Source organism: Labeo rohita, chromosome 13 (assembly GCF_022985175.1).
Source record: "Labeo rohita strain BAU-BD-2019 chromosome 13, IGBB_LRoh.1.0, whole genome shotgun sequence".
In the NCBI taxonomy this organism is placed as follows: domain Eukaryota; kingdom Metazoa; phylum Chordata; class Actinopteri; order Cypriniformes; family Cyprinidae; genus Labeo; species Labeo rohita.
This window is the reverse complement of record NC_066881.1, coordinates 10792178-10817043: the sequence shown is the minus strand read 5'-3', so window position 1 is coordinate 10817043 and position 24866 is coordinate 10792178. Positions and strand designations below refer to the sequence as shown.

Below are 24866 nucleotides of genomic sequence, written 5' to 3'. Positions count from 1 at the left end.
AGCTATCTGATATACCAAGCGGTTTTTCATAAAGAGTGTTATAGGCACAATATGTAAGTTTTTGCCGCTAGAGGTCGCATTTTCAAAACAATAACAGGGGCGAAGCTCGATGACGCAATGACGGAGCATGGAACGTTGGGAGATGTTGTTTTCACAAATCATGCTCACGGATGAGGTAATGTATTACTTTTTTATTGACTTACCTGTACATTTAATGACAGTATTTTATGTCATCGTAATGAATTATCCACAAAGAACATGACATTTAATTCAATATTAGCCTTTTACTGATATTTGACTATTTGTCATGATTTGGTGGGTTAATGATGCACATTTTTACGTGTGTAAAACAGTTGTTATAAAAGTAAATTTGAACGAACCCACCGTATTTGCAAGAATGGCTAAATGTTTTTGTGCAGCACATACTGTATTTAATCACATTACCATAGGTTTGCTCACCAGACTTGATAAAAACTAGGGATGCACCGAATTTTCAGCCACCGAAAATTATCGGCCTGAAAATGGCATTTTTGTTTTTTCGGCTGAAAGAGAAAAATAGCTGAAAATATATATATATAATATAGGCCTATATATGGCACAGCGCAGCGCGCCGCACCGCACTGACCGGCAGTGTTCAGCACGTAGTTGCACTCTCCTCTAGCCGCTGTCACTGGTTGGTGTGACACACTGCTCAATATTCAGCTCTATGAATGTGCGTTCCGCTCATGTACCGCTACTCATGCTTACCGGACAAATAGAGTCTGCTCAAATAACGCCCCTATAGGAAGTTTCTATGTAGTATACTTGTTCCTGTTTGCAGTAGCTCTACTGTGCTATGCTGTAGTAGTGCTCCCGCTATGCTCTGCTCACATGCTCTGATAATAACAGCTTTGTAGCACTATACATTATTTGGATAATTAGTTTAAAAGTTATATATAAAAAAAGTTATAGTTATATTCATAAGCGGAAACTGAGAATAGTGCGGATATTGCATCATTGATAGGCGACAACGACCAGGTACGAGTCATTATTTAAAACTGGGATTTCTTTGGATTTACAAATCCTTGTGAACTTTTGAGATAACATAAGAACACAACTGAATGAAATATATAACACTGTGCAAGTGGTTTTTGGACATTTTATTACAAAAATCTTACATATTGTGCCAAATTTGATGAAATTCATGCAAAAATGGACATGAAGCTACATCTCCGCAAGGGTTTAGTGGATTCTGACCAAACTTGGTATGTGTTATATCAAGCATGACCTGAGGGCACATGAGTAGTTTCGGCACAGCACCATCTACTGGTCAAAAATATTTAAAAAATTTTAATTTCTGCTTATAACTTCTGACAAGTTTGGCCAAAAATCAAAAGATTGGTCTCTGTTGTGCTTGTGTGTTGTGTGTTAATTATTTTAAGTTGATTCAACTCAAATATCTAAGTTGTCACTTAGTATAATTTAACATTTCAAGTTGAATAAACTTTTTTTTAGTTGACTGAACTTAAAATTTTAAGGCAGCCAGGTTACAAATTATTTTAAGTTGACTCAACAAATTGTTTTTTACAGTGTAGACGTGAAAAACCACTATCCAATCTTAAATTTTTATAATTCATGAACGAAAACATTTTGTAATATGATTTTAATGTACATTTTCCATGGTAAGGCAATGTCTGATTTTAAAATGGTTTTCAAGGATAAAAGTTTTCAATGTAGATTTTTTTGACTCTTGTCATAAATTAATCTATTACTTCTCCTACATAATTCATAACATAAAACAGTGGTAAAATATCTATTTCCAATGATATAAAGTTTGTCATGATTAGATTAAGATTTTTTTGTAATATGGTGCAGTAAACTTAGCCGTCTCGCCGAGGGGACGGGTGACAGTTAAGATATTAAAAAGTAGTGTATATGAAACTAAAATAGGCCATATTTTTATCACTAAGTACATCAGACAGGGTGAATTACATCATTGCATTGAATCGTTCGTAAGCGTCTACATTTCCTCTTGCACTTATATCCACTTTACCTATCATGTGACACCCATAATGGGCAGATGGATGCACAAACAACAACCCTCTTATGTAGTTAATTACATAATTACAGATGGCCTATCCCATCAACCCTTAAAAGATAAAGAAACACAATCCAAAACCTTCAGCCCACAAACCACCCGCTCACATCCAGACACTGATGGCAACCTGACTAAAGTCTGACTATAACTATGACAGATGTGACCCTGGCTGAACGCTGGCCTAAATTTTAGGGAAACGACTGATACGTTTACGAACCTCAATCTGGTGTAATCCTGTCATCATCCCTGTCGCTGCTACTAACAGACAGACGTTAGAGGACTGCCTCAAACACTCATAAGTGACAGCAACGATTATATAATTGGGTGAGAGTGAAACAATTTTGTTACTCAACTTTCTTCCAAGTTTGAAACATTTCAGAACTAGCAACTACAGTACACGCATAAACACAATACTTTGCATTCAAGCTATGCATTTAATCATATCACACATTACTTGAACCGAACCCATGAACTTGACTTTCCTAGTGCCATGGTCTACTGTTTGAACTACAGGTCATGGGTGGCTTTATATTCCCAGTTCCTTGCTGGTAAATTTGACAAAGGGTCTATACTGCTACAGTACATAAAGTTGCATAATTAGCGCTTAATCAGAAACAGCAATCCTGTTTCCAACAGAGACTAAATAAACAACTAGACTCGAAAATGCCAGGAATTCAGTCTCAATCAGCACAATGACATAGTAACAACACTGAATTGACATGAATAAGACAAACTACTGACACTCAAACGCACACAAGTAAAAAGAGGACACGCTGTAACATGGAGACTTAACATATGTGGAGTGCCATTCATTCTCTCTGGCTCACAAACTTGCTCACACAGACACATAAGCCACGTGCAACACTGATGGCAAATCATGTGATGGGTTGTGGCTGAAAGCAGTGCTCATCTATTTCTTCCATATTTTTGAGCCAATGGAGTCAGGAGACAACAATAAGCAAAAGTATGATGAGTTCACTCAAACAATTCAGAAACCAACTATGACTAAATCTGTTTCGACGCCTTTATTAAAACCTCTCCAGCCTAGTAATATCATTAACCATAATTAAATGAGTCATATCATTTTTCTAAACTTGCTATGTCCACTTATCAACTGTATGTTTAACTTAAGAGCGGGTGTGGCCATTATAATTTTAAATGTGCTTCAACAAACCATGTGAACAGAACCTTATTTAGCACTCCAAACAAGACTGAGAACTGTAATTCTGCTGTTGTGTGATAATTGTGAATCACCAGACAATCCTTACTGAAAGGTATTAGAGCGATTTAAATGATCAGGGACCTTCAAAACGAACTTTAGCCTTTAGTTCAACTTGGGGATCTTTGGGAAAGATATCCGTTCCACAACTTATAAGGCGTTTCCTTATTACATCTGGGTGGAAGTTTTGCATCACCCAACAGACATCACTGATGTATAAAATGATGCATTTATCTGTGCAACATCACACAAAAAATCCAAAATTAATTGTAATAAAGGCTTTTTTGGACTTGGACTCTAAAGATCAAGGAAAACTTGATTCCCTGTGACCCCTTTAACTGAAAAGTAAGTAAATGTTGTACTGAAGAGCTTTTGGCTTTAAGAGAAGTTCGCTTCCAGAATAAAAAATTCCTGATAATTCAATCCAAGATGTTTATATCTTTCTTCCTTCAGTCGCAAAGAACTGAAGGTTTTTGAGGAAAACATTCCAGGATTTTTCTCCATATATTTCTCCAACGGGTTAAAGGTCCAAACTGCAGTTTCAATGCAGCGTCAAAGGGCTCTACACGATCCCAGCTGAGGAATAAGGGTCTTATCTAGCTAAACCATTGGTTGTTTTCTTAAAAAAAAACTTTTTAACCACAAATGCTTGTCTTGCACTAGCTCTGCGATGCGCATGCATGTCTTTGCGCATTACGTAATCAAGTTGGAAAAAACTCAAGCTGGTGAAAAAACTTCATCTCATTTTAAATCCAACTTAAAAATCGTCCAACATTGTTGTTTTACCTTTTTTTGTAAAGGGCGTTTGATTTTCTTTGCATGTTTCGCACTGGGTCAGTACTAGGGTTGCACGATAAATCAAAATGAAATCGCAATCGTGATTATTCAAAAGCTGTGACTGTCTTTTAGTGAAGCACGGTTCTGTGATCAGCAGTATATCTCCATCCGAAGGCCAGAGGGTGCTCTCACGCAGAAACTCCAAATATGTCAGAAGAAGACACTTCCGGAAATCACGATCGCTGCAGCTGAATAAACAAAAGATTTAACTGCTTTCATTGATTCAGTGTGACTAATAAACACACAACTACGACAATGTATGGTTTATCTAAGTTTTTCTTATTATAATTTTCCTTATAACACAGTATATAATAATGCAATGCCTTTATCACTGCTTAGAATACTATGAATACTATGCGTGCCTTATTTTGTGTAAATTCATGTGCTTTCAGATGTAGCAGCATTTCTACACAGAAGCCGTTTCTCAATATGCATTCTTGTCTGTATTTGTGTTCTTGTGGACTTGTGAAACGTCATCAGTCCTCACCCAAGTGCTGTTCCAATTCAAAGTTCACATCTAGCCAAGTACAGTTCAAATCCCCGGATGTGTTCTTGCTCTGCCCCTTTTATCAAGGATGCATCAAGAGGAGACTTGTGCGAACTTGAGACTGCCATGTATCCCAGAATGCATTTTGCACCAATCAGAGAGTGTTAATGGCGGAGGAGAAAATCCACATAATTTTCAAAATATTACTGTTACTGTGTCATGAAATGTTGTTTAAAACTCAAATCTGCGTTTATAAAGACAGCGCCTATTTGAAAATTTGTTTCGCCGATTTCGGAGATGTGAACTTCTTCTGACCTTGCCACTGGTTCTGATTCTGTAGTGGTTAAACAAGAGGTATAATTCGTTTTGGGTAAATCTAACAGCTAATTTTTGGTCTTGTGAATCTATTATTTATTCCAGGTCGTATCGTTTTTACTGATTACAAAGTTATGCTTCCTAAATTAATTATTTATCAATCACAATTCAACGCTGACTTTGTAGCATGCATTTGACTGAATTGTTTGCTTTTGTCTTTATTTCTGATTACATTAGTCTCTTATTCCTTATACTTATGCTTTTATAATGGCTAATATTGTTCATTAAAACTGACAATAAAAAAAAAAGGCAGAGATTTATGCTTGTCATGTTTCATTTTATTATACATAGATGTATTATACACAGTGCACATATTGCCTATTTCACATTAATATGTTTTATATTTTTAAAATGAATACGAAGAGGGTTGTGTTTTATATTTTGAAGAAAACAAAGAGAGGCAGTGGTGTTTGATATCATTTAATTTTACTGTAATGCAAGTACGCGTTGCACCACATTTTTGTCGCTGTTAATATGCTTAAATGAAACAGAAAAGAGGCAATGCTGTTTGATATAGTATTTTGTTCCACTGTAATGTATGTACGTTCCCTAAACTACATTTTTGCAGCTATTAATATGTTTAAATGAAAACGAAAAGAGGCAGTGGTGGTTGATATATATTTCTTCATATTGTAAATACATACATTGAAGACAACCGGAGTAGAAAAGGTGAGCTGACTGACGTTATTAAGTACGCTGCTGTTCCATTTGCAGAATTACGGGACTTCAACCTCCCGTCCTCGGGAGTTCGTACTCTCGAGTCAAACTTGCGAAGTCTGAACTACCAAGGACACAAGTCCGAACTTTGCGTACTTGGTATTGAGAAATGGCTAGAGCCGTAGCTCACCGAGAAGCTACGCAAACAGCTGTTATTATTGCAAACGATTTCTTTTGATTTCATAACCGCGCAATTAAATCATCTGCGATAATGAGCAAGATTTAGCGTAGCTTTTCACTGAATTATGGCTCTATGTACTAAATGCTGCTCCTGTTTGAGATTTACTACTGATTACACAACCAACTTCACAAAAAAATGCGCATGACAATTGCCTTTAATTAATCGTGCAGCCCTTGTCAGTACTTCCACCTACGTCATGCGTGACCTTTCCAACATCATTACGTAATGTGCAAGTTATCTAAATTTTTATTGCTTTCAGAAAATGACAGATCATTTCACTAAGATCGTTTCGATAAGACCCTTATTCTTCGGCTGGGATCGTGTACAGCCCTTTGAAGTTGCACTGAAACTGCAATTTGGACCTTCAAACCATTGGCCACCACTGAAGTCCATTATATGGAGAAAAATCCTGAAATGTTTTCCTCAAAAACCTTAATTTCTTTTCGACTGAACAAAGAAAGTCATTAACACCTTGGATGACTAAATTACCAGTACATTTTTATTCTGGAAGTGAACTAATCCTTTAATTCAAAATGTTGAAGTTAGAACAAGAGACACATCCAAAAGTTGAAGAGTCAGGTGCCTTACCTCTCCCGCACAGATCATGAGGGGCTTTTTCCTCAGCTCAATACATTTCCTGAGCTTGCAGATCTGATGCCCCGTTTTTCGGTTCAAGCAGCTCCTGCATTCCCCGCAGTTGATCTTGCGCAGACAGGGTGTGCAAACACCGCAGTGAATTTGCTTCTTCTTCTCCCTCCTCTCTTGAACTTGAAGTAAACGCAACTGAATATCCTCAACTTGTAAAGGAGGGCTTCCTGACGCCCCGTGCTCCAGAACCGACTCTGAGTCGCTGTCAAAAGAGGACTGGGTGCTTTCTGTGCTACTGGAGAGCAACGCCGTTGCCTGAGGCCCACGGCCCATTTCACAAAGAGTGCTGTTGTAAATGGTCATGCTCAGCGAGAGGAGAGAAAGCGCTCCCTCTTTCTTCATCGACATTTCAGCATCGTCAGTTTCATCTTTGGTGTTCACGTCTGCAGTGCTTTCAAACTCGTTTTCTTCCTTCTGGGGAGCATTTGCAATGATTTCAAGTGCTGGTGATTCAATGGAGGACTGACACACTTGGGAGGCCACAGTCTCACCTGCTTCTGTAGAGTTTTCTGGAGTGGTTTGAAAAGAACTGTCGGGAAAGTTCATGCGTGGAACCTCCTCAATCTGACCTGAAGCATACTTATCTGACTGTGAAGGGGAGGGAGTTGTTGGGCCTGAGGTATTATTGTTGTAGGCAAAGTCCACATTATTGATGGGGTCATGAGGGTCATGCTGCTCAACAAGCACCGTGTTTGGCTGCTCTGTAGAGGCAGAGCAGCTTTCGTTTTGTACAGTTCCTGTGTTTGCTTCTACGGTCTCTTTCTCAGCCTCGTCAGTGTTGTGAACAACAGTCTCTCTGTGATCCTCCGCAGTTTTCTCCGAGCTTATGTTAGCGCTCTGTCCCTCTCCAGTGGGAATTACAGCACCCTTTTGTTGTCCCTCACCATTAGGATCATGAACTTCTGACCTTTTAGTATCAATATCCTGTTCTCTGATCTCCTGACCTCCCTTTTTCTTTGTAACCACTTTCTTGTTGGACTTAACTTCCCTCGGACATGAGACACTATTGCCAGGTGACTTCCCCTTCCCATTACGTTTTGACAACAAGCCATTTCGGTTCAAAGAACCACACGTGTGCTTGGATCCTTTAACAACGAGGACATTCTTGACTGTCCTCTTCCTGGGCTTGCTGACAACAGTCCTCTGGGTCGCCTTGGCTGCCTGTTTCTTCTTTATGGCCTTCCTGGTCTCGTCATTGGCTTTGAGCAAGTTGACCGTTTGCCTCCTAGTCGTGGAAGCTGTCACCCTCCTAACATTTTGCTTTTTGGATGCACAAGATGACTTCTTGGGTGCTTTGGGAGTATGAGGCATAGCTGAAGTAAGTGAGGGTGAGGGAGGAGGAGTTCAAGATTGCCGGCATGGGAAACAGTATAAAGATGACTCTGGGCAACAGTACTTTTCAGATCTTTCACGTAATATTTCCTGTTTTGAGTAAGATCACATTGACATTTTTCCACTGATGACATATGGATGTAGGGCTACCTGTGGAAGGGACAATTCATTATTGATTTACGCAGTATGATGTAGCATCTGAATCTTTTATTTAAGACCCCTTAAATCAAATTGGGGTTTGTGGCTTGTGGTCTACATTTGTGGGCTTTGAAGGCATCTGTATGTTAGTGTGCTCCAAAAATGTGACAAAATTCACCATATTCATTTCAATTTTACTGTCTTTTTCTTATGAATAACTGAAACAAAACTATTATTGAGTGTCTTAATCGGCTCCCTAGTTCAGGAGTTGTGGTCAGGGAGTTAATGCAGTCGTTCACATAACAGAAATTGTATCACATTTCTAAAGTGTGAAACATAAAATACACAAGGCATCACAATACACACCATGGCACTTGTTGGAAGTTTTGAGAAGACTGTTGTATTGCTGTTATAAGCTGTTATATTATATTTCGCCATAAACATATTACTAGACAGTAGCGACCCAAATCTTCTAGCCAACATTCCTAATTAATTTAAGGCTGAAATGTGGTGCGAATATACAGTACTGTGTAAAATAACAAACATTTACAGATAATTTACTCACCCCCTTGTCATCCAAGATGTCTTTCTTTCTTCAGTCAATAAGAATTTGTTTCTTGAGGAGAAAAAATCAGGAATTATCTCCATATAGTGGACTTTTATGGTGCCCCCAAGCTTAAACTTCCAAAATGCAGTTTAAATGGAGCTTCAAATGGCTCTAAACGATCCATACAGTTCGGGTATGTCGAAAAACTCCACTTTTTATATATATCTGAAAACTTTAAAATTGTCCTACATCACTGCAGAAGTACTGACCTAGCGTTTACAAAGTGAACATGCAAACACCCTTTACCAAAAAAGGTAAAACAGCAATGTAGGATGATTTTGACGTTGAAGAAAATTTTTCAACACACCCTAATTGTACTGACCCGGATTACATAGACTACGGATGCGCGTCGCAGAGACGACAGAAGACAAGCATTTGAGGTTAAAAAGTATATAAATTGTCAATTTGTTTTGAAAATGACTGATCGCTTCGCTAGATAAGACCCTTCTTCCTCAGGTGGGATCGTTTAGAGCCATCTGAAGCTGCATTTAAACTGCATTTTGAAAGTTCAATGGGGGGGCACCACTGAAGTTCACTATATGGAGAACATTCATGAAATGTTTTCCTCAAGAAACATAATTTTTATCGACTGAAGAAAGAAAGACATGAACATCTTGGATGACAAGGGGGTGAGTAAACTATCTGTAAATTTTTGTTCTGGAAGTGAACTTCTCCTTTAAGCCAGTTATGTCTACTTTTTGCAGTACTGTGTGAGTAGGAAATTTCAGTTTACATTTCCAAACATTCTTTTTGCCATTAATTGTAATAATCCAGTGAGATTTTTGTATGCACAAGGAGTCTGACAACAGCCAGTGCTTCACACAGATCTCATCTCAGCATGATCCAGTCCATCTGGGATTACATGAAGAAACAGAAAAAACTGAGACAGACTAAATCCAGAACTGTGGTAACGTCTCCAAGATGCTTCATGAGACCTACTTGCAAAGCTACAGTACTGTTAAAAGTTTTAGGCACTTTCAAAACTAAAATAATGCTGTGAAGTGACGATGCATTCAAAAATAATGTCACAAATAGATTTTATTTAAGGAGGAAGGTTTCTTCAAGTGTCTTGGAGATGTTGCCACGGTCCTTCTGGATTTAGTCTGAGTTTTTTCTTTAGTTGTTTCCACATGTAATGCCAGACTGGATGATGGTCTGTTGTTAGACTCCATTTGGATATAAAATTTGGATATATCTTACTGGATTATTACAATTAATGGCAAAATTAATGTTTGGAAATATAAACTGATATTTCCTAATACACAACAGCAAAAGATAGTAATAACTGGCTTAAAACTATTTTTTTGTTGGTGAAAATACTAATGGCCGAAGATTTTTGCACATTGCAGACTGTCCATTCAAATTATTTTTCATAACGTACTTTAAACAGCATTAAAAATACTGTCAGAAATATATTGGTCCTGCTGCTACTGTTAATAAATAACAGTGGTGATGTTTTTCAATATGAGTATGCTGTCACATTGCTGGAAATAGATTCATCAGTGTCCCTATGTTGTAGTGACTCAGGGTCCTTACCGGTCCCCAGTGGTATGTACGTCATGTACACAACACACTGATTCACAAACTAGGGATACGACTGACACACATCCTACACTTTGCATATTTTTTAAAACAAGAACATACCAGCAAGCAGGAAACTGTGATTCATGGCTGTAATGTAAACTTAAAGAATGACTGTGTCAATGTTTAAAAAAAATTAATAAACACAGCGAAGAAAAATGCGCTCACCAAGCCGTTAAATTGGGTCATTAACTTCAAGCTAATGAAGTGTAATGTGAACCATACAGTAAACAGATAATCATGTCATCTGGCATATCACACAGTTATTAGATATACTTATTCCTCACTATTCCAATCTTTGTACAGTTTCTACCATAAAACATATGTAACTAATGTGAATATATTTCAGTCAGGAAGAAATGCACAATAGTGGTAATGTTGGTACAATAAAGGAAATATTATGCAGATTTTAGGTACAAAGTATTCAGTGCACAAACACAGTAGGGATAGCACAGCTAATAAGACAAATCCTCGTGCTTACCATGGTATTACATGGTTATTAAACAGTTGTGCTATCATAGCTTTTGGACACTAGTCAATTCTGGACAATGTTTGAGTACCATGATACTACTTTAAATGACATGGTTTATGATTATGGCAATCATAAAATACCACGCTTTTTTTATAAGGGATACTCAAACTTCCTACATTTACAGGTTTATTGGTTTCAGCTGTTTGTTTACGTGTCAGCTGTGTGTATGTGATTCAAAGTTTCCCTCAAGTGAAACAAGTGTTTTGGCACTTGTTATGAGTAAAACGTAAATACAAATTAGGCAAGTGTGAGCTATGGTTCTTCTGACAAGTGGATCTAAAGACACTCAAGTTTACACATTGGCTGTGTCCTAAACCTAGTGAGCTCCCTAACTACACAGCATTTTTGTGCGTCACAGCCTCGTGCAAAATTGCGAGTCACGCGCCTACGATGTCCAAAAATGCTGTCTAAGTAGGGAACTAAGTAGGTTTTGTGACAGCAGTAACAGTGGCTGACTAATCGCTTAACGTTCTCACACGCTTATCTCTTACAACACTTCGTTTCGGTTTCTATAAACTGCTCGAGAAACTTTCAAACGTGCTACGAAGCAAATAATTAAACAAGGGGGCTGTAATCTGTGGGTTGCTGTTTTGTTATGAACACTTTGAAGGGAGTTGAAATACTTTACATACCGGAGAGACAGATGCACTGTCTGAGGGCTAATAATATTCCCCGCCTGTACGACACGACCGATCCTTCAGCATTTCTCTTCGATGGATCTTCCCTAGGCACGCGGGAATATCGTCTTCACGGCGTATCTTTGAACTGTAACATTGACATGCTGCCACCGAGACTATAGCACCTGGTAAAAGGCAAATCCTTCTTATGTCAATCCATTCACGGCAGCCCTCTGCCAGGCTCGACCTACACTCTCCAGTCAACTTCAGGATATTTAATGGACGTCGGCGTGAGGCGGCGGGAAAATCCGGACTGGATTCCTGTTCTCAGCATAGGCGATCTGTGCTGAAATCGGTCTAAATATCATATCAATTTTTAGGCTGCTAACTCACTGTGCTTTGAGCTAACTGCTAACACATCTAAATGCGTGCACCACGACTTACATGACGTCAGTTTCACTATGACTGTCGTCACTTCTCAGTTTACCAATGAATGTGAATGAGCTTGTATGACAATCTGTGTTTATGAGGAATAATAATAGCCTACTTTACATTACAATTATAACTGTCTTATATATCTCTCTCATGATTTTATTATTATTAATACTATTATTATTGTTATTATTATTTTATTACGCAATTTTAATATACAGGCGATATTTCTTTATACAGGCAAACTTATTATTGTTATTACTACTATTATATATTATGTTATAATTGTTTATAATTAATATAAATTATTATTATTATCATTATTATCTTATTACACAATTTTAGTATAAAGGCAATAATTCTTAAAAAACATTTAAAACATTTAAAATTATTATTATTGTTATTGCTACTACATATATTATTATATTTCTAATATATATACGTTATGTCTATATTATTAATATTATTATTTTGTTACACAATTTTAATATAAAGGCAATATTTCTTTATAAAGGCAAAATTATCATTATTGTTATTACTACTATTATATATTATATTATGTTATAGTTGTTTATAATTTATATAAATAATTATTATTATTATCATTATTATCTTATTACGCAATTTTAGTATAAAGGCAATAATTCTTAAAAAACATTTAAAACATTTAAATTATTATTATTGTTATTACTACTATATATAATATATTATTATATTTATAATATATATACGTTATGTCTATATTATTATTATTATTATTATTTTATTACACAATTTTAATATAAAGGTGATATTTCTTTATAAAGGCAAAATTATCATTATTGTTATTACTACTATTATATATTATATTATGTTATAGTTGTTTATAATTTATATAAATTATTATTATTATCATTATTATCTTATTACGCAATTTTAGTATAAAGGCAATAATTCTTAAAAAACATTTAAAACATTTAAAATTATTATTATTGTTATTACTACTACATATAATATATTATTATATTTATAATATATATACGTTATGTCTATATTATTATTATTATTATTTTATTACACAATTTTAATATACAGGCGATATTTCTTTATAAAGGCAAAATTATCATTATTGTTATTACTACTGTTATATATTATATTATGTTATAATTGTTTATAATTAATATAAATTATTATTATTATCATTATTATCTTATTACGCAATTTTAGTATAAAGGCAATAATTCTTAAAAAACATTTAAAACATTTAAAATTATTATTATTGTTATTACTACTACATATATTATTATATTTATAATATATATACGTTATGTCTATATTATTATCATTATTATTTTACTACATAATTTTAATATAAAGGCGATATTTCTTTATAAAGGCAAAATTATCATTATTGTTATTACTACTGTTATATATTATATTATGTTGTAATTGTTTATAATTTATATAAATTATTATTATTATCATTATTATCTTATTACGCAATTTTAGTATAAAGGCAATAATTCTTAAAAAAACATTTAAAACATTTAAAATTATTATTATTGTTATTACTACTACATATAATATATTATTATATTTATAATATATATACGTTATGTTTATGTTATTATTATTATTACTTTATTACACAATTTTAATATAAAGGCAATGATTCTTCCAAAAAGTCAGAGGAATAGGAAACATATAACATTTAAAATTATCATTATTGTTATTACTACTACTCCTACTATTATATATTATTATTATTATTATTATTATTATATTTATAATACACACACACACACACATATATATATATATATATACACACACACATTATATCTATATTATTATTTATAATTTTATATTATTATTATTATTATTATTATTATTACACAATTTTAATATAAAGGCAATAATTATTTTAAAAAGTCAGAGGTATAGAAAACAAACATGACATTTAAAATGATCATTATTGTTATTGCAGCTACTACTATATTATATTACATTATATTATATTATATTATATTATAATTATGTATAGTATATATAAATTGTCTATATTATTATTATTATATTACGCAATTTTAATATAAAGGCAATAATTCTTCAAAATAGTCAGATGAATATAAAACAAACATATGACATTTAAAATTATCATTATTGCTAATACAACTACTATTATATTATACTATTATTGTTTATAATATATATATATATATATATATATATATATATATAAATTATGCCTTTATTTTTATTATTTATATTACACAATTTTAATATAAAGGCAATAATTCCTCAAAAAAGTCAGATGAAGAGAAAACAAACACATACAATTTAAAATGATCATTATTGTTATTACAACTACTAATATATTATATTAATTATATTATAATAATTTATATTATATATAAATTGTCTATATTATAATAATAATAATAATTATTGTATTACGTAATTTTCATACATAGACAATAATTCCTCAAAAAAATTCAGATGAATAGAAAACAAACACCACATTTTTGCAATACATTATTATTATAGACAATCTTTTCTCAAAAAAAATCAGATGAATGCTAAAACAACAACAAAATCGTCATCACGATGATTTACATCAATTCATTTTATTGAATTAAAAGATAACAATATATAATATTATACAATATTTTATCACGCTAAACCTGATATATGAATGTAGATGAACGTTAAAAAAAATCTCACAAAATGAAACGCTGTGGTGGTGCGTTGACACGCAATTACGTAGTAATTCTGCGACAGGAAACGAATCAGTGAAGGACGGACACGATGTGGACGTAACTGCCGACAAACACGTGAAAAAATGTCAATATGTCTTGAATTGTGTTTTATGTAAGTACATCGTTTAAATACAAAGAAATTAATACGTCTATGCGTCTAATGTCAAACGAACAATCGTGTCGTCGTTGACGTATAGTGTTCACGCAGTTCAGACGCAGTGTTTATAACAGGAAGAGCTGACAGCTTCAGTATCACACAGGTCCATATACAGTTGTGCAACCAGTGACCTTGATTTTAGCCAGTGTTTATTTTATCGGTTTCCAAGAATTCAGGTCAGAGCTACTGAAAACGTCTGTCTGTGAATGATCCAAATAATTCAGTGTAAATTACATGAGGAGTGAAATCTCTAGTGTAATATGGCTGGTTGACGCACGGAATAAACAACAGTAACCAAGGTAACCAAGGTAGGCTACCTTTAGAGTTATAAATGCTTACGCATGTAGACAATTTTATCACATTTAGCCAGTTGCGAAAAAGCAGACCAGACGTTTACGCACTAAAAAGAAAGTACAAAAATGTCCATGCTTTTTTTCCCCTCTGACATCACCGTGGTAGTTTTTGACGTACGTCGTGAGTATGGTAATCTTTCAGTGCATGTATTGACATGTGATTGCATAGTGCAGCACAGTCATTTAGCCAGAAAAAAATATGTTTGCATTAATTATTGAATAATCTGTCTTTTATGTAAGCATTAATACAGAATTACATATTAATGTTAAAGAGCTGGAACCGCTCACTTATACTGATGGCACCTGTACATGATTTGGTTTGTCTTTGTATCTTAAAGAACTGGATCTGTTAACATTTCTCCAAACCAGGTACTCATAAAGTAATACATTTACAATGCTGTCCATCTGTTTATGACTGATACGACTCTCCTGTGTGCATAGTCCAGCCTATGGCATAGATCAGTTAAGACATAATGATAACAATGCATGTGTTTGTTTACTACATTCCAGAGTGTGCTGAAGACATCAATGTACTGCAGTTCTGATAGCAGCCATCATGACCACAGAGGCTGTGTCCTCAGGGACTCGGGCTCAAATCCCAGCTCCTGTCCAGAAAGACTACTACTACTGGTTACGCTCTTTCGCAGCTGGAGGTGAAGTTTTAACCACAAAATGTTTATGTACTAAAGTATGTCTATTCAGCCACTCTTACATATCTTGTAGTATGCAAGTATGAATCTGCATTTACTTACAGTATAGGTTGTAAGTGTGTTTTTTTTTTTTAACTGTGTTTGCATTGAAGTCTTTAAGTTTAATACAGAGATTCCCAAAGGTTTTTTATTTATTTATTTATTGTCTGCTGAAACTTTGTAATAATTTACAAAAAAAATAATTTATTGAATTACATCCACGAGTTTGTTTCTTCATCAGAACAGATTTGGAGAAATGTTGCATTACCTCACTTGCTCACCAGTGGATCCTCTGCAGTGAATGGGTGCCGTCATCAACAACATAATCCAGACAGCTGATAAAAACATCACAGCACTCAACAACAAATTCACACGACTCCAGTCCATCAGTTAATGTTCTGTGAAGTGAAAAGCTGCATGTTTGTGAGAAACGTATCTGTTTTAAGTGTTTAAAGGAGTTATAATTGCGAACTGTCACTTATGGCAAAAATGCAAGTCCATTAATCCATCAAAATCGATTGACATATTTGTTTAGAACTCGATCTATGCGTATCTCTCAGACGATACAACTTTTTTTTTTTTACTTTAGAAAGCAATATTATGGATAGAGGACAACTCTTATTTTAGCTGGAAGGAATGGTTTAAAGTTAAAATATGTCTCAATTATGAATTTGTTTATTAAAAACACACAGCTTTTCACTTCACAAGACATTTATTGATGGACTGGAGTCGTGTCAATTATTTGTGGATTATTGTGATGTCAGCTGTTTGGGCTCTCATTCTGACGGCACCCATTCGCTGCAGAGGATCCATTGGTGAGCAAGTGACGTAATGCCTAATTTCTCCAAATTTGTTCTGATAAAGAAACAAACTCATCTACCTCTGGAATAACCTGAGAGTGAGTAAATGTTCAGGAAATTTTCATTTTTAGTTAAACAATGCCTTTTTATAGATCACATGACACGAAGGTAGACAGATAAATGTGTAGTCTTTTTTAGTAAGTGTTTTATTATGATTGTTTTCATTTTAAAATGATTTATTTATGGATTAAGCGTTATTCTGTTTATATTTTTATATTTAGGTGTTGCAGGATGCTGTGCCAAGTCCACCATAGCGCCTCTCGATAGAGTAAAAATTTTACTACAAGCTCAAAATCCTCATTACAAACACCTTGGTGAGTTAAACTCAAAATGTTTCTGGCTTAATAAAACAGTTGAACATGTGATGTTATCTTGTGTGTGTGTGGTTTTTTTTTTTAGGAGTGTTTGCCACACTTAAGGCTGTGCCAAAAAAAGAGGGCTTCCTTGGACTATACAAAGGAAATGGAGCTATGATGATCAGGATTTTCCCATATGGAGCCATTCAGTTTATGGCTTTTGATAACTACAAAAAGGTTACTTATGTTTCAAAGTCATTATTTAATAATGCCAACCAGTTTTGGGGAACAAACTAAACACAGTGACGTTATTAACATACAGTAACTATATTTTTAGTAGTGTGACAGTTGTTCAAAATACCATAGCTATTCCGGTAATACTTCTAGGTTTTTTGTCATGTTGTATTGCACAAGCAGCCATAAAAATAGATTGTAATCAAACACAATCTCCTAAACTGTCCTCTCAAGTGAAGCACTAGTCTGATTCACAGTTTTATTTTAGAAGTTTCTGTGGGGCATTTTATGTTTTTTTCTGGTATCAAAAACACTTTTCCACTTTTTATGATTTGTGTTCATTGTAAATGTATCTCTATAAATGATACTGGGCTGGCTAAATACTAACCAATTGTATTGAGTAAAATTAATAATATTATCTGATGCTTGTATACAGTTGGGGTCAAAAGTTTACATGACCTTGCAGAATCTGCAAAATGTTTATTATTTTACCAAAACAAGAGGGATCAAACAAAATTCATGTTATTTTTTTTGTTTAGTACTGACCTGAATAAGTTCAAAAGTTTACACACACTTGATTCTTAATACTGTGTTGCTACCTGAATGATCCACAGTTGTTTTTTTTCTTTAGTGATAGTTGTTCATGAATCCCTTGTTTGTCCCGAACAGTTAAACTGTCTGCTGTTCTTCAGAAAAATCCTCCAGGTCCCACAAATTCTTTGGTTTTTCAGCATTTATGTGTATTTGAACCCTTTCTAAAAATGACTGTATGATTTTGAGATCCATCTTTGCACACTGAGGACAACTGAGGGACTCATATGCAACTATTACAGAAAGTTCAAATGCTCACTGATGCTCCAGAAGGAAAAACAATGCATTAGGAGCCAGGGGTGTAAACTTTTGAACAGATTGAAGATGTGTACATTTTTCTTATTTTGCCTAAAATCATATTTTTACAGAAGATATTTACATGTTTCCCAGAAGACAAAATACGTTAAGTTTATCCTGATCGTCACACCCTGGCTCTTCTGGAGCATCAGTGAGCATTTGAACCTTCTGTAATAGTTGCATAAGGGCGTTCAAATACACAAAAAGTCTGAAAAACCAAAGAATTTGTGGGACAGCAGGCAGTTTAACTGTTTAAGACAAACAAGGGACAACTATCACTTAAAACACACACACACACAGCTGTGGAACATTCAAGTGTATGTAAACTTTTGAACAGGGTCATTTTTATAAATTCAACTTTAATTTCTTTTGTGGACTATGTGTAAACATCTTTTATGAGAAATATCTTATTCAGGTCAGTACTAAATAAACAATAACACACATTTTGTACAATCCCTCTTACTTTAGTAAAATAAGTAATGTTTTTCAGATTCTGCAAGGTGTATGTAAACTTTTGACCTCAACTGTATTTGAAATTACTGTATATGGTCACCTTACAGCTTCTGCTTTCTTAGTTAACTATTTTATGTCAGTGTCTTAACTTTACTTCAAAAATTTCAATGTAGCTTCCCCTAATTTTTGTTAGTACACAGTTTTGTACTAATGCTATTTAGATTTTGTAATGCTTATAGTAAGTGTTTTTTTTTTTAAATTGTACTTTCAGTTCCTTAACACACAACTTGGAATATCTGGGCATATTCATCGGCTCATGGCAGGATCTATGGCAGGTTTGTGATTGTTTTCCTTGACTTTTTTCCAAGAACCTTGTAACAACATGATGAGTGTTATTGACAAAAATTTTTATTCTTTCTGCAGGGATGACTGCAGTTATTTGTACCTATCCACTCGATGTTATCCGAGCCCGCTTGGCGTTTCAAGTGACAGGAGAACATCGCTACACTGGCATACGAAATGCGTTTCAGACTATTTACCTTAAGGTATGAAGACAGGAAAGAATTTTAAATAAGAAACCTTCTATGCGTCCCTTTTGCATGACAGTGTTTTGTCTTTAAAGGAAGGAGGTATCTCTGGATTCTACCGTGGTTTGACCCCCACAATCATTGGCATGGCTCCATATGCAGGTTATTTTCTTGTTTATTTTATGAAAATTATAAAGTAAAATGTGTGAAACTGAGAAGCACCTACTTTTACTTTACCTCGCTTCCTCATGTCATTGTTTTCCTCTATGTTCCAGGCTTTTCTTTTTTCACATTCGGTACATTGAAGACTCTGGGACTCACTCACTTTCCAGAGCTCCTAGGCAAGCCGTCTCTCGACAATCCTGATGTTCTAGTGCTGAAGACGCATGTCAATCTGATGTGTGGTGGAGTTGCTGGAGCGATTGCTCAAACTATATCGTATGTTTATTTATTTATTTATTAAATGCCTTGTTTTCTATGTTTTCTAGTTTTCTATTTTACAACTGTTATTTAGCTTTAAAGTAACTATATATATATACAGTAGTCAACATTTGAAGTGGATCAAAAAAGCCCATCAAAGTTGTCCTAAGACAAGAACGGTGTATTGTTTTGGTTTTAGGACAACTTTGATGAAAGGTTTTGATCCACTTCAAAGGTTGACTACTGTATATATATATATATATATATATATTAGAGAACAACTTATAATTTCCCAAATTTCAAGGTCACTGCTTAGTCCTGTTTGAATCCTAACAGAAGCAGAAGGCCAGTTTTTAAGCATATTTATTTTTAAGCACATAAAACTTACATAAGATACTTGAAAAGAACTCTGATCAAAATTAGAGGAGTCAATAGGCTAAGCTCACATTTGCTGAGGAGCAAGTTGTGTGGAGAGAGAACTGATCCAAAGTTCACTTTAGTGATGAGAGCGAGTTTAATTTATTTGATTTTGATGGGAAACATTTTGTTCGGTGTCAAACTGAAGAAAGACTGAAGCCCAAGTGCGTAAAGAAGTCAGTAAAAGGTGGATGAGGAAGTGTCATAGTTTGGGGGGTGTTTTCTGCTGCAGGAGTTGGGCCTCTTATACAGATACATGGCAGGGTGAATGCAAATGTTTATTATAACCTCCCTCAGTAACATGCAGCTTTTTCCCCTGCAAGCATTTCTAAATCAGCCTGCAATTTTCATGCAAGAAAATGCACTTGTCGCAAAGCAGTTCCTGGAAGCTAAGAACACTGAAATAATAAAATGGCTGGCCCAGAGTCTTAATCTAATCCCGACTGAAAATCTCTGGAAAATCTTTGGTGTCAAAGTTATAGCTAAGAAACCCACTACAGTTACCAAACTATGGAGGAGAGTGGAAGAGTGGATCAAGATCACACCAGCACAGTGTGAGAAACTAGTGATGTGCTGAAGTCATTCAAAGCAAAGAGCCTCTACACTTCTTACCAATTTCTGACAGCTGTAACCCTCCAAAATTTTAGTTGTAAACTTCTTTTGTGCTACAGTGGTTACTGGTCTCTAATTTTGATCACTGTGTTTTCCACAAAATACATTTTTTTGTTGTTGTTGTTGAAATGCCTTGGATATTTTTCCAAACATGTTAGTAGAACTGTGGTATACACATACAGCGAATATTCCTTTAAAGGAACACTCCACTTTTTTAAAAAATAGGCTCATTTTCCAACTCCCCTACTGTTAAACAGTTGAGTTTTACCGTTTTCGAATCCATTCAGTCGATCTCCAGGTCTGGCGGTAACACTTTTAGCGCAGCTTAGCATAGTTTATTGAATCTGATTGGACCGTTAGCATCTCGCGCAAAAATGACTAAGGAGTTTCGATATTTTTCATATATAAAACTTGACTCTTTTGTAGTTACATCGTGTACTAAGACTGATGGAAAATGAAAAGTTGCAATTTTCTAGGCTGATATGGCTAGGAGCTATACTCTCATTCTGGCATAATAATCAAGGAACTTTGCTGCCGTACCATGGATGCGGCAGGCGCAATGATATTACACAGCACCTGAAAATAGTCTCCCTGTGCAAGCAGGTGGTCATGTTTGTTATGTTAACGGAAGTTAGCCTATTTTTAGGTGCTGTGTAATATTGCGCCTGCTGCACCCATGGTACAGCCACAAAGTTCCTTGATTATTACGCCAGAATGAGAGTATAGTTTCTAGATATATCAGCCTAGAAAATCACAATGTTTCATTTTCTATCAGTCTTAGCACACGATGTAACTACAGAAGAGTCATGTTTTAAATAGGAAAAATATCGAAACTCTTTGGTCATTTTTAAGTGCTACCGGAAGACCGGGAGATTGTCTAAATGGATTCGAAAACGGTTAAACTCAACTGTTTAACTCCAGGGGAGTTGGAAAATGAGCCTATTTTCAAAAAAAAGTGGAGTGTTTCTTTAAATTTTGAACAATTTTTTTGAACAAAGATTAGCAGTATTTTAGAAGAAATCAAGTATTTCTCGATTGTTCTCTAATTTTGATCTCAACTGTTATATGCATTTGTGTTACTGTACATACATTCTACATACTGTATAAAACGTTCTTTCTAACATTTCTGCACAGATATCCACTAGATGTTGCCCGGAGGAGAATGCAGTTAGGTGCATCACTGCCTGATTTTGACAAATGTTGGTGAGTATCATATAATTTGGATGATTTTAAGTCTTTGTTCCCTTAATGATTTACACTAGTGAAAATGTTAAGTAAATTATGATGCATCAGTATTAAAATCTGAGTAATAATTATTTTCATATTGTGGCAGATAACTGTGTGTGTGTGTGTGTGTGTGTGTGTGTGTATATACACATATATTCGCATAAGTTTGTAGTAGTTAATGTTTTGCCTAAGAGGCTGTGTTTATTTGCTGAATAAACACAGTAAAAACAATATAGAACCGCTGTTTTATATTTTAATATATTTTAAAACATAATTTATTTTTGTGATGGCAAAGCTGAATTTGCAGTAGCAGTTACTTAAGTCTTCAGTGTCACTTGATCTTTAAGAAATCTGCTGATTTGCTGCTTGAGGAAAATTTCAAAACATTTTCATGTTGAAACCAGTTGTGTTGCTTAATATGTTTGTGGAAACCGTTCAACATTTTTAACATTAATACAAATAAGCATATATATAATGTATAGCAGTTAGATCTCTTTTGCATATTGCACTCAAAAATTCCCATCAGCTTTTCTCTGTGATCACTAATTTTTTTTTTTTGTTCTTTTTGAGCAGCAGCCTGACAAAAACTCTCAAGTATGTGTACACCCAGTATGGTGTTAAGAAAGGACTGTATCGGGGCCTGTCCCTCAACTACATCCGCTGTATACCGTCACAGGCCGTTGCCTTCACCACTTACGAGTTCATGAAGCAAGTTCTGCATCTAAACTAGAACAAACAGTGACTAAGCCTTAAAGAAAAGAGTTGAAACAACCCCTGGCAACATCACAGCAGCCTTGTCTGCCATTCCAGTGACCAGTCATCTGAACTCCAGTTCTTACAAAACACCCACACAAACGGCAAACCTGTGGCTTTGCACAGCCCAGCAACAGTCACTATGGATACAGAGACAAAAGCTCGCTTTTCCGTTTTGTGTGGATCAGAAACAACCGACACTGGAAATGCCATGGAAACCTACATCTGAAACTTGACTGTAAGAAGCCATCCTGTCTCAATTTGAACAATCTGCCTTAATATTTCACTCATATAACACAAAATCACAGTACATTTTATCTTTGTGGGCAGTTTGATTTGGTGTTTAACAGTGCTTTTAATTATGACTGATGTCTTTTTATGTCAAAAATGGAAGTTGATTTTTCTTTGTTTCATTCATATGTAGCTTTATATTTCAGCAAATCAGAGTCACCTCAAGTCTTATTGACTGATACTTGTCTCTTTTACTGATAAAGATGACTTTCCTCTACAATTCAATAATACAGTGAATGGAAGAGAGTGTACATGATGTCTATGCAGTATTCAGTCATGTTCGCATGCAGAAGTTACTGTAGCTCAGCTTTAATATCTGATGCCTTACAGTTCAAGATTAATTCACAATCTCCCTTTTTATAAGAATGTGTGGTCATAGCTGATATGTATATGAACCTTAAATTATTGTTCGCTGATTTGTGATGGGAACTAAAAGAGTCCATTAAATACAATAATGACTTGCCTTGCCATGTGTTGTCATAAATAATTGTCTTGCTTGTCAAGTAGTGCATGTCAAATATACCTTTTACACTGGTATTACACTTTTACCAGGCCAGATGAAAATTAACACTGATTATTATTATTTTTATAAATATATATATATATATATATATAAAATAGAGCTATTGCCTATTGTTTTGTATGTAAATGAGCTCTAAACTGCTCCATTTGTTTCTTTCTGTTGTAATTGCTTTTGTTGCCATGTGGTGGCAGTGTTGCAGTGAATTGAGTTCTTAAACCTCTTTAAATTTGAATTTTGGGTTCACGTAGGTGTTGATCATTTAGCTGCATGTGTTTCCAGAGATGAAGGGGAACATTTTTGAGTATATGTGTGTATGACTACATTCAAAAGTGACTGATACAGTTTTATTATTGAGTGGATACATGTATGAGTAGTGAAGGTCGTGATTCATTGATCACATTTCAGTTTATTTGCACTAAATGCTGTCGAGTTGAATCACTAGAATATGAGGTCTGTCTTAAGCTTATCTTTGCTGATTCCTGAGAGAAAGTTCATCTTGCTGCTTTGGATAAATCGCCTTTATTTATTCATGGTAAATTTGTATAATGAATATAAAGTCAGATTGAAATGGTTAACAGGCACTGAACAAAGTGAGAATGTCTGTTTTGTACATGTGATTTTGTGTGTGTATGCTTAGATCATTAAAGAAATGTAAATGCTAAACCAATATCTTTGGAGTAAAAATAGGCTTTTTTGTCTTTATTGCTTTCAGATACTTAAAATATGAATTGCCAGTAAGTGTTTGTATGATCCTATTTTACACCATTTGTCATCCAGTGGGATTTCCCTAAAGTTCCCTCATTTTTGCTTGGAAATGGATTTACTATAATACGCCTCCCACATAGCAATTCATTTGCATTCATTTCCTCCTATGTTTGCAAGGTACTGTTGTTTGATAACGTCTAATTTGACTGGTAAATATGTTACAAACAAAACACTGGTTATAATATATGTCCTGATTATCATGTTACCATGCATGTCATAAAAAAGTAGACCTCACTGGCCAGTGTAGATTTTGGTCCTTCCGTAGCCTACTTTGGAAATAAATAAAGCAATATTACACTATACTACCGTTCAGAGGTTTATTGTCAGTATAAGTTGGTTGTGTTTTATTTGTTTAAATGAAATTATACTTTATCAAAGAATACTGAAAAATGTATCAGTTTCCACCAAAGCAGCACAACTGTTTTCAACACTGATAAGAATAAGAAATATAGCTGCAAGCAGCGATAACTTGGGTTCAAGCGTTTAAGGCATTTAAGTATATAAGGTATACTTATATAAAGTATATATTGTAGAATATTTTCATTAATCTTGGATCAATATAATAAATAGAATTATGCCTATTCACAAGAGAAAACTATTCTACTATTATCTACTTGTTGTTATCTGACTGTGTGTAGTGACTGTGCTGAGGAATGCAGTAACTAACCTTCAAAGCTTGAAAAACACAGAGACATGGAAAGAACCTGTTCAGGAGCTAGAAATACATGACAGCTATTGATCAACCTTCAGGAACTCATGTATGGTAAAAAAAAAAATACCCTGTCCAAAAATACAACAGTGCAGATATGGAATGCTGCAAACAACTTTAGGATATATATATATATATATATATATATATATATATATGTTTGAGACGAGACTG

At 34.6% G+C, this 24866-nt stretch overlaps 2 protein-coding genes across 6 annotated transcripts in view; one reads left to right on the top strand and one right to left on the bottom strand.

Annotated features, from left to right (window-relative positions):
* The window catches only part of tet1 (tet methylcytosine dioxygenase 1), a 55893-nt gene extending 44383 nt beyond the window's left edge, over positions 1 to 11510 (bottom strand). Inside the window, exons 1-2 of one of the 2 annotated variants that reach the window (XM_051126078.1) lie at positions 11364 to 11510; positions 6482 to 8023 (exon numbers count right to left, since the gene is read on the bottom strand). In XM_051126078.1, the coding sequence (XP_050982035.1) occupies positions 6482 to 7852 (1371 nt within the window). In that variant the 5' untranslated portion in view covers positions 7853 to 8023; positions 11364 to 11510. The remainder of the gene's footprint in view (positions 1 to 6481; positions 8024 to 11363) is intronic. The other variant, XM_051126079.1, reaches the window with a different exon arrangement.
* On the top strand, positions 11397 to 23885 carry slc25a16 (solute carrier family 25 member 16). 4 transcript variants are annotated; one of them, XM_051126112.1, is made up of 10 exons: positions 11397 to 11536; positions 15539 to 15681; positions 16799 to 16891; positions 16977 to 17110; positions 18720 to 18783; positions 18872 to 18993; positions 19071 to 19137; positions 19251 to 19413; positions 21559 to 21627; positions 22225 to 23885. In XM_051126112.1, exons 2-10 carry the CDS (start codon positions 15585 to 15587, stop codon positions 22379 to 22381), a joined length of 966 nt encoding a protein of 321 aa, XP_050982069.1. In that variant the 5' UTR covers positions 11397 to 11536; positions 15539 to 15584; the 3' UTR covers positions 22382 to 23885. The 4 variants fall into 4 exon arrangements, with proteins under 4 accessions (XP_050982069.1, XP_050982067.1, XP_050982070.1 ...); XM_051126110.1 differs by lacking the exon at positions 11397 to 11536 and adding an exon at positions 14351 to 14630; XM_051126113.1 differs by lacking the exon at positions 11397 to 11536 and adding an exon at positions 14655 to 14974.
* The last annotated feature ends 981 nt before the right edge of the window (positions 23886 to 24866 follow it).

Bases quoted from the DNA above. Each gene is read 5' to 3' on its own strand.
- slc25a16 (XM_051126112.1), top strand. From the start codon at position 15,585: ATGACCACAGAGGCTGTGTCCTCAGGGACTCGGGCTCAAATCCCAGCT. The intron at 16,892-16,976 runs GTGAGTTAAACT...TTTTTTTTTTAG, and splicing joins TCCTCATTACAAACACCTTG to GAGTGTTTGCCACACTTAAG. The intron at 21,628-22,224 runs GTGAGTATCATA...CTTTTTGAGCAG, and splicing joins CCTGATTTTGACAAATGTTG to CAGCCTGACAAAAACTCTCA.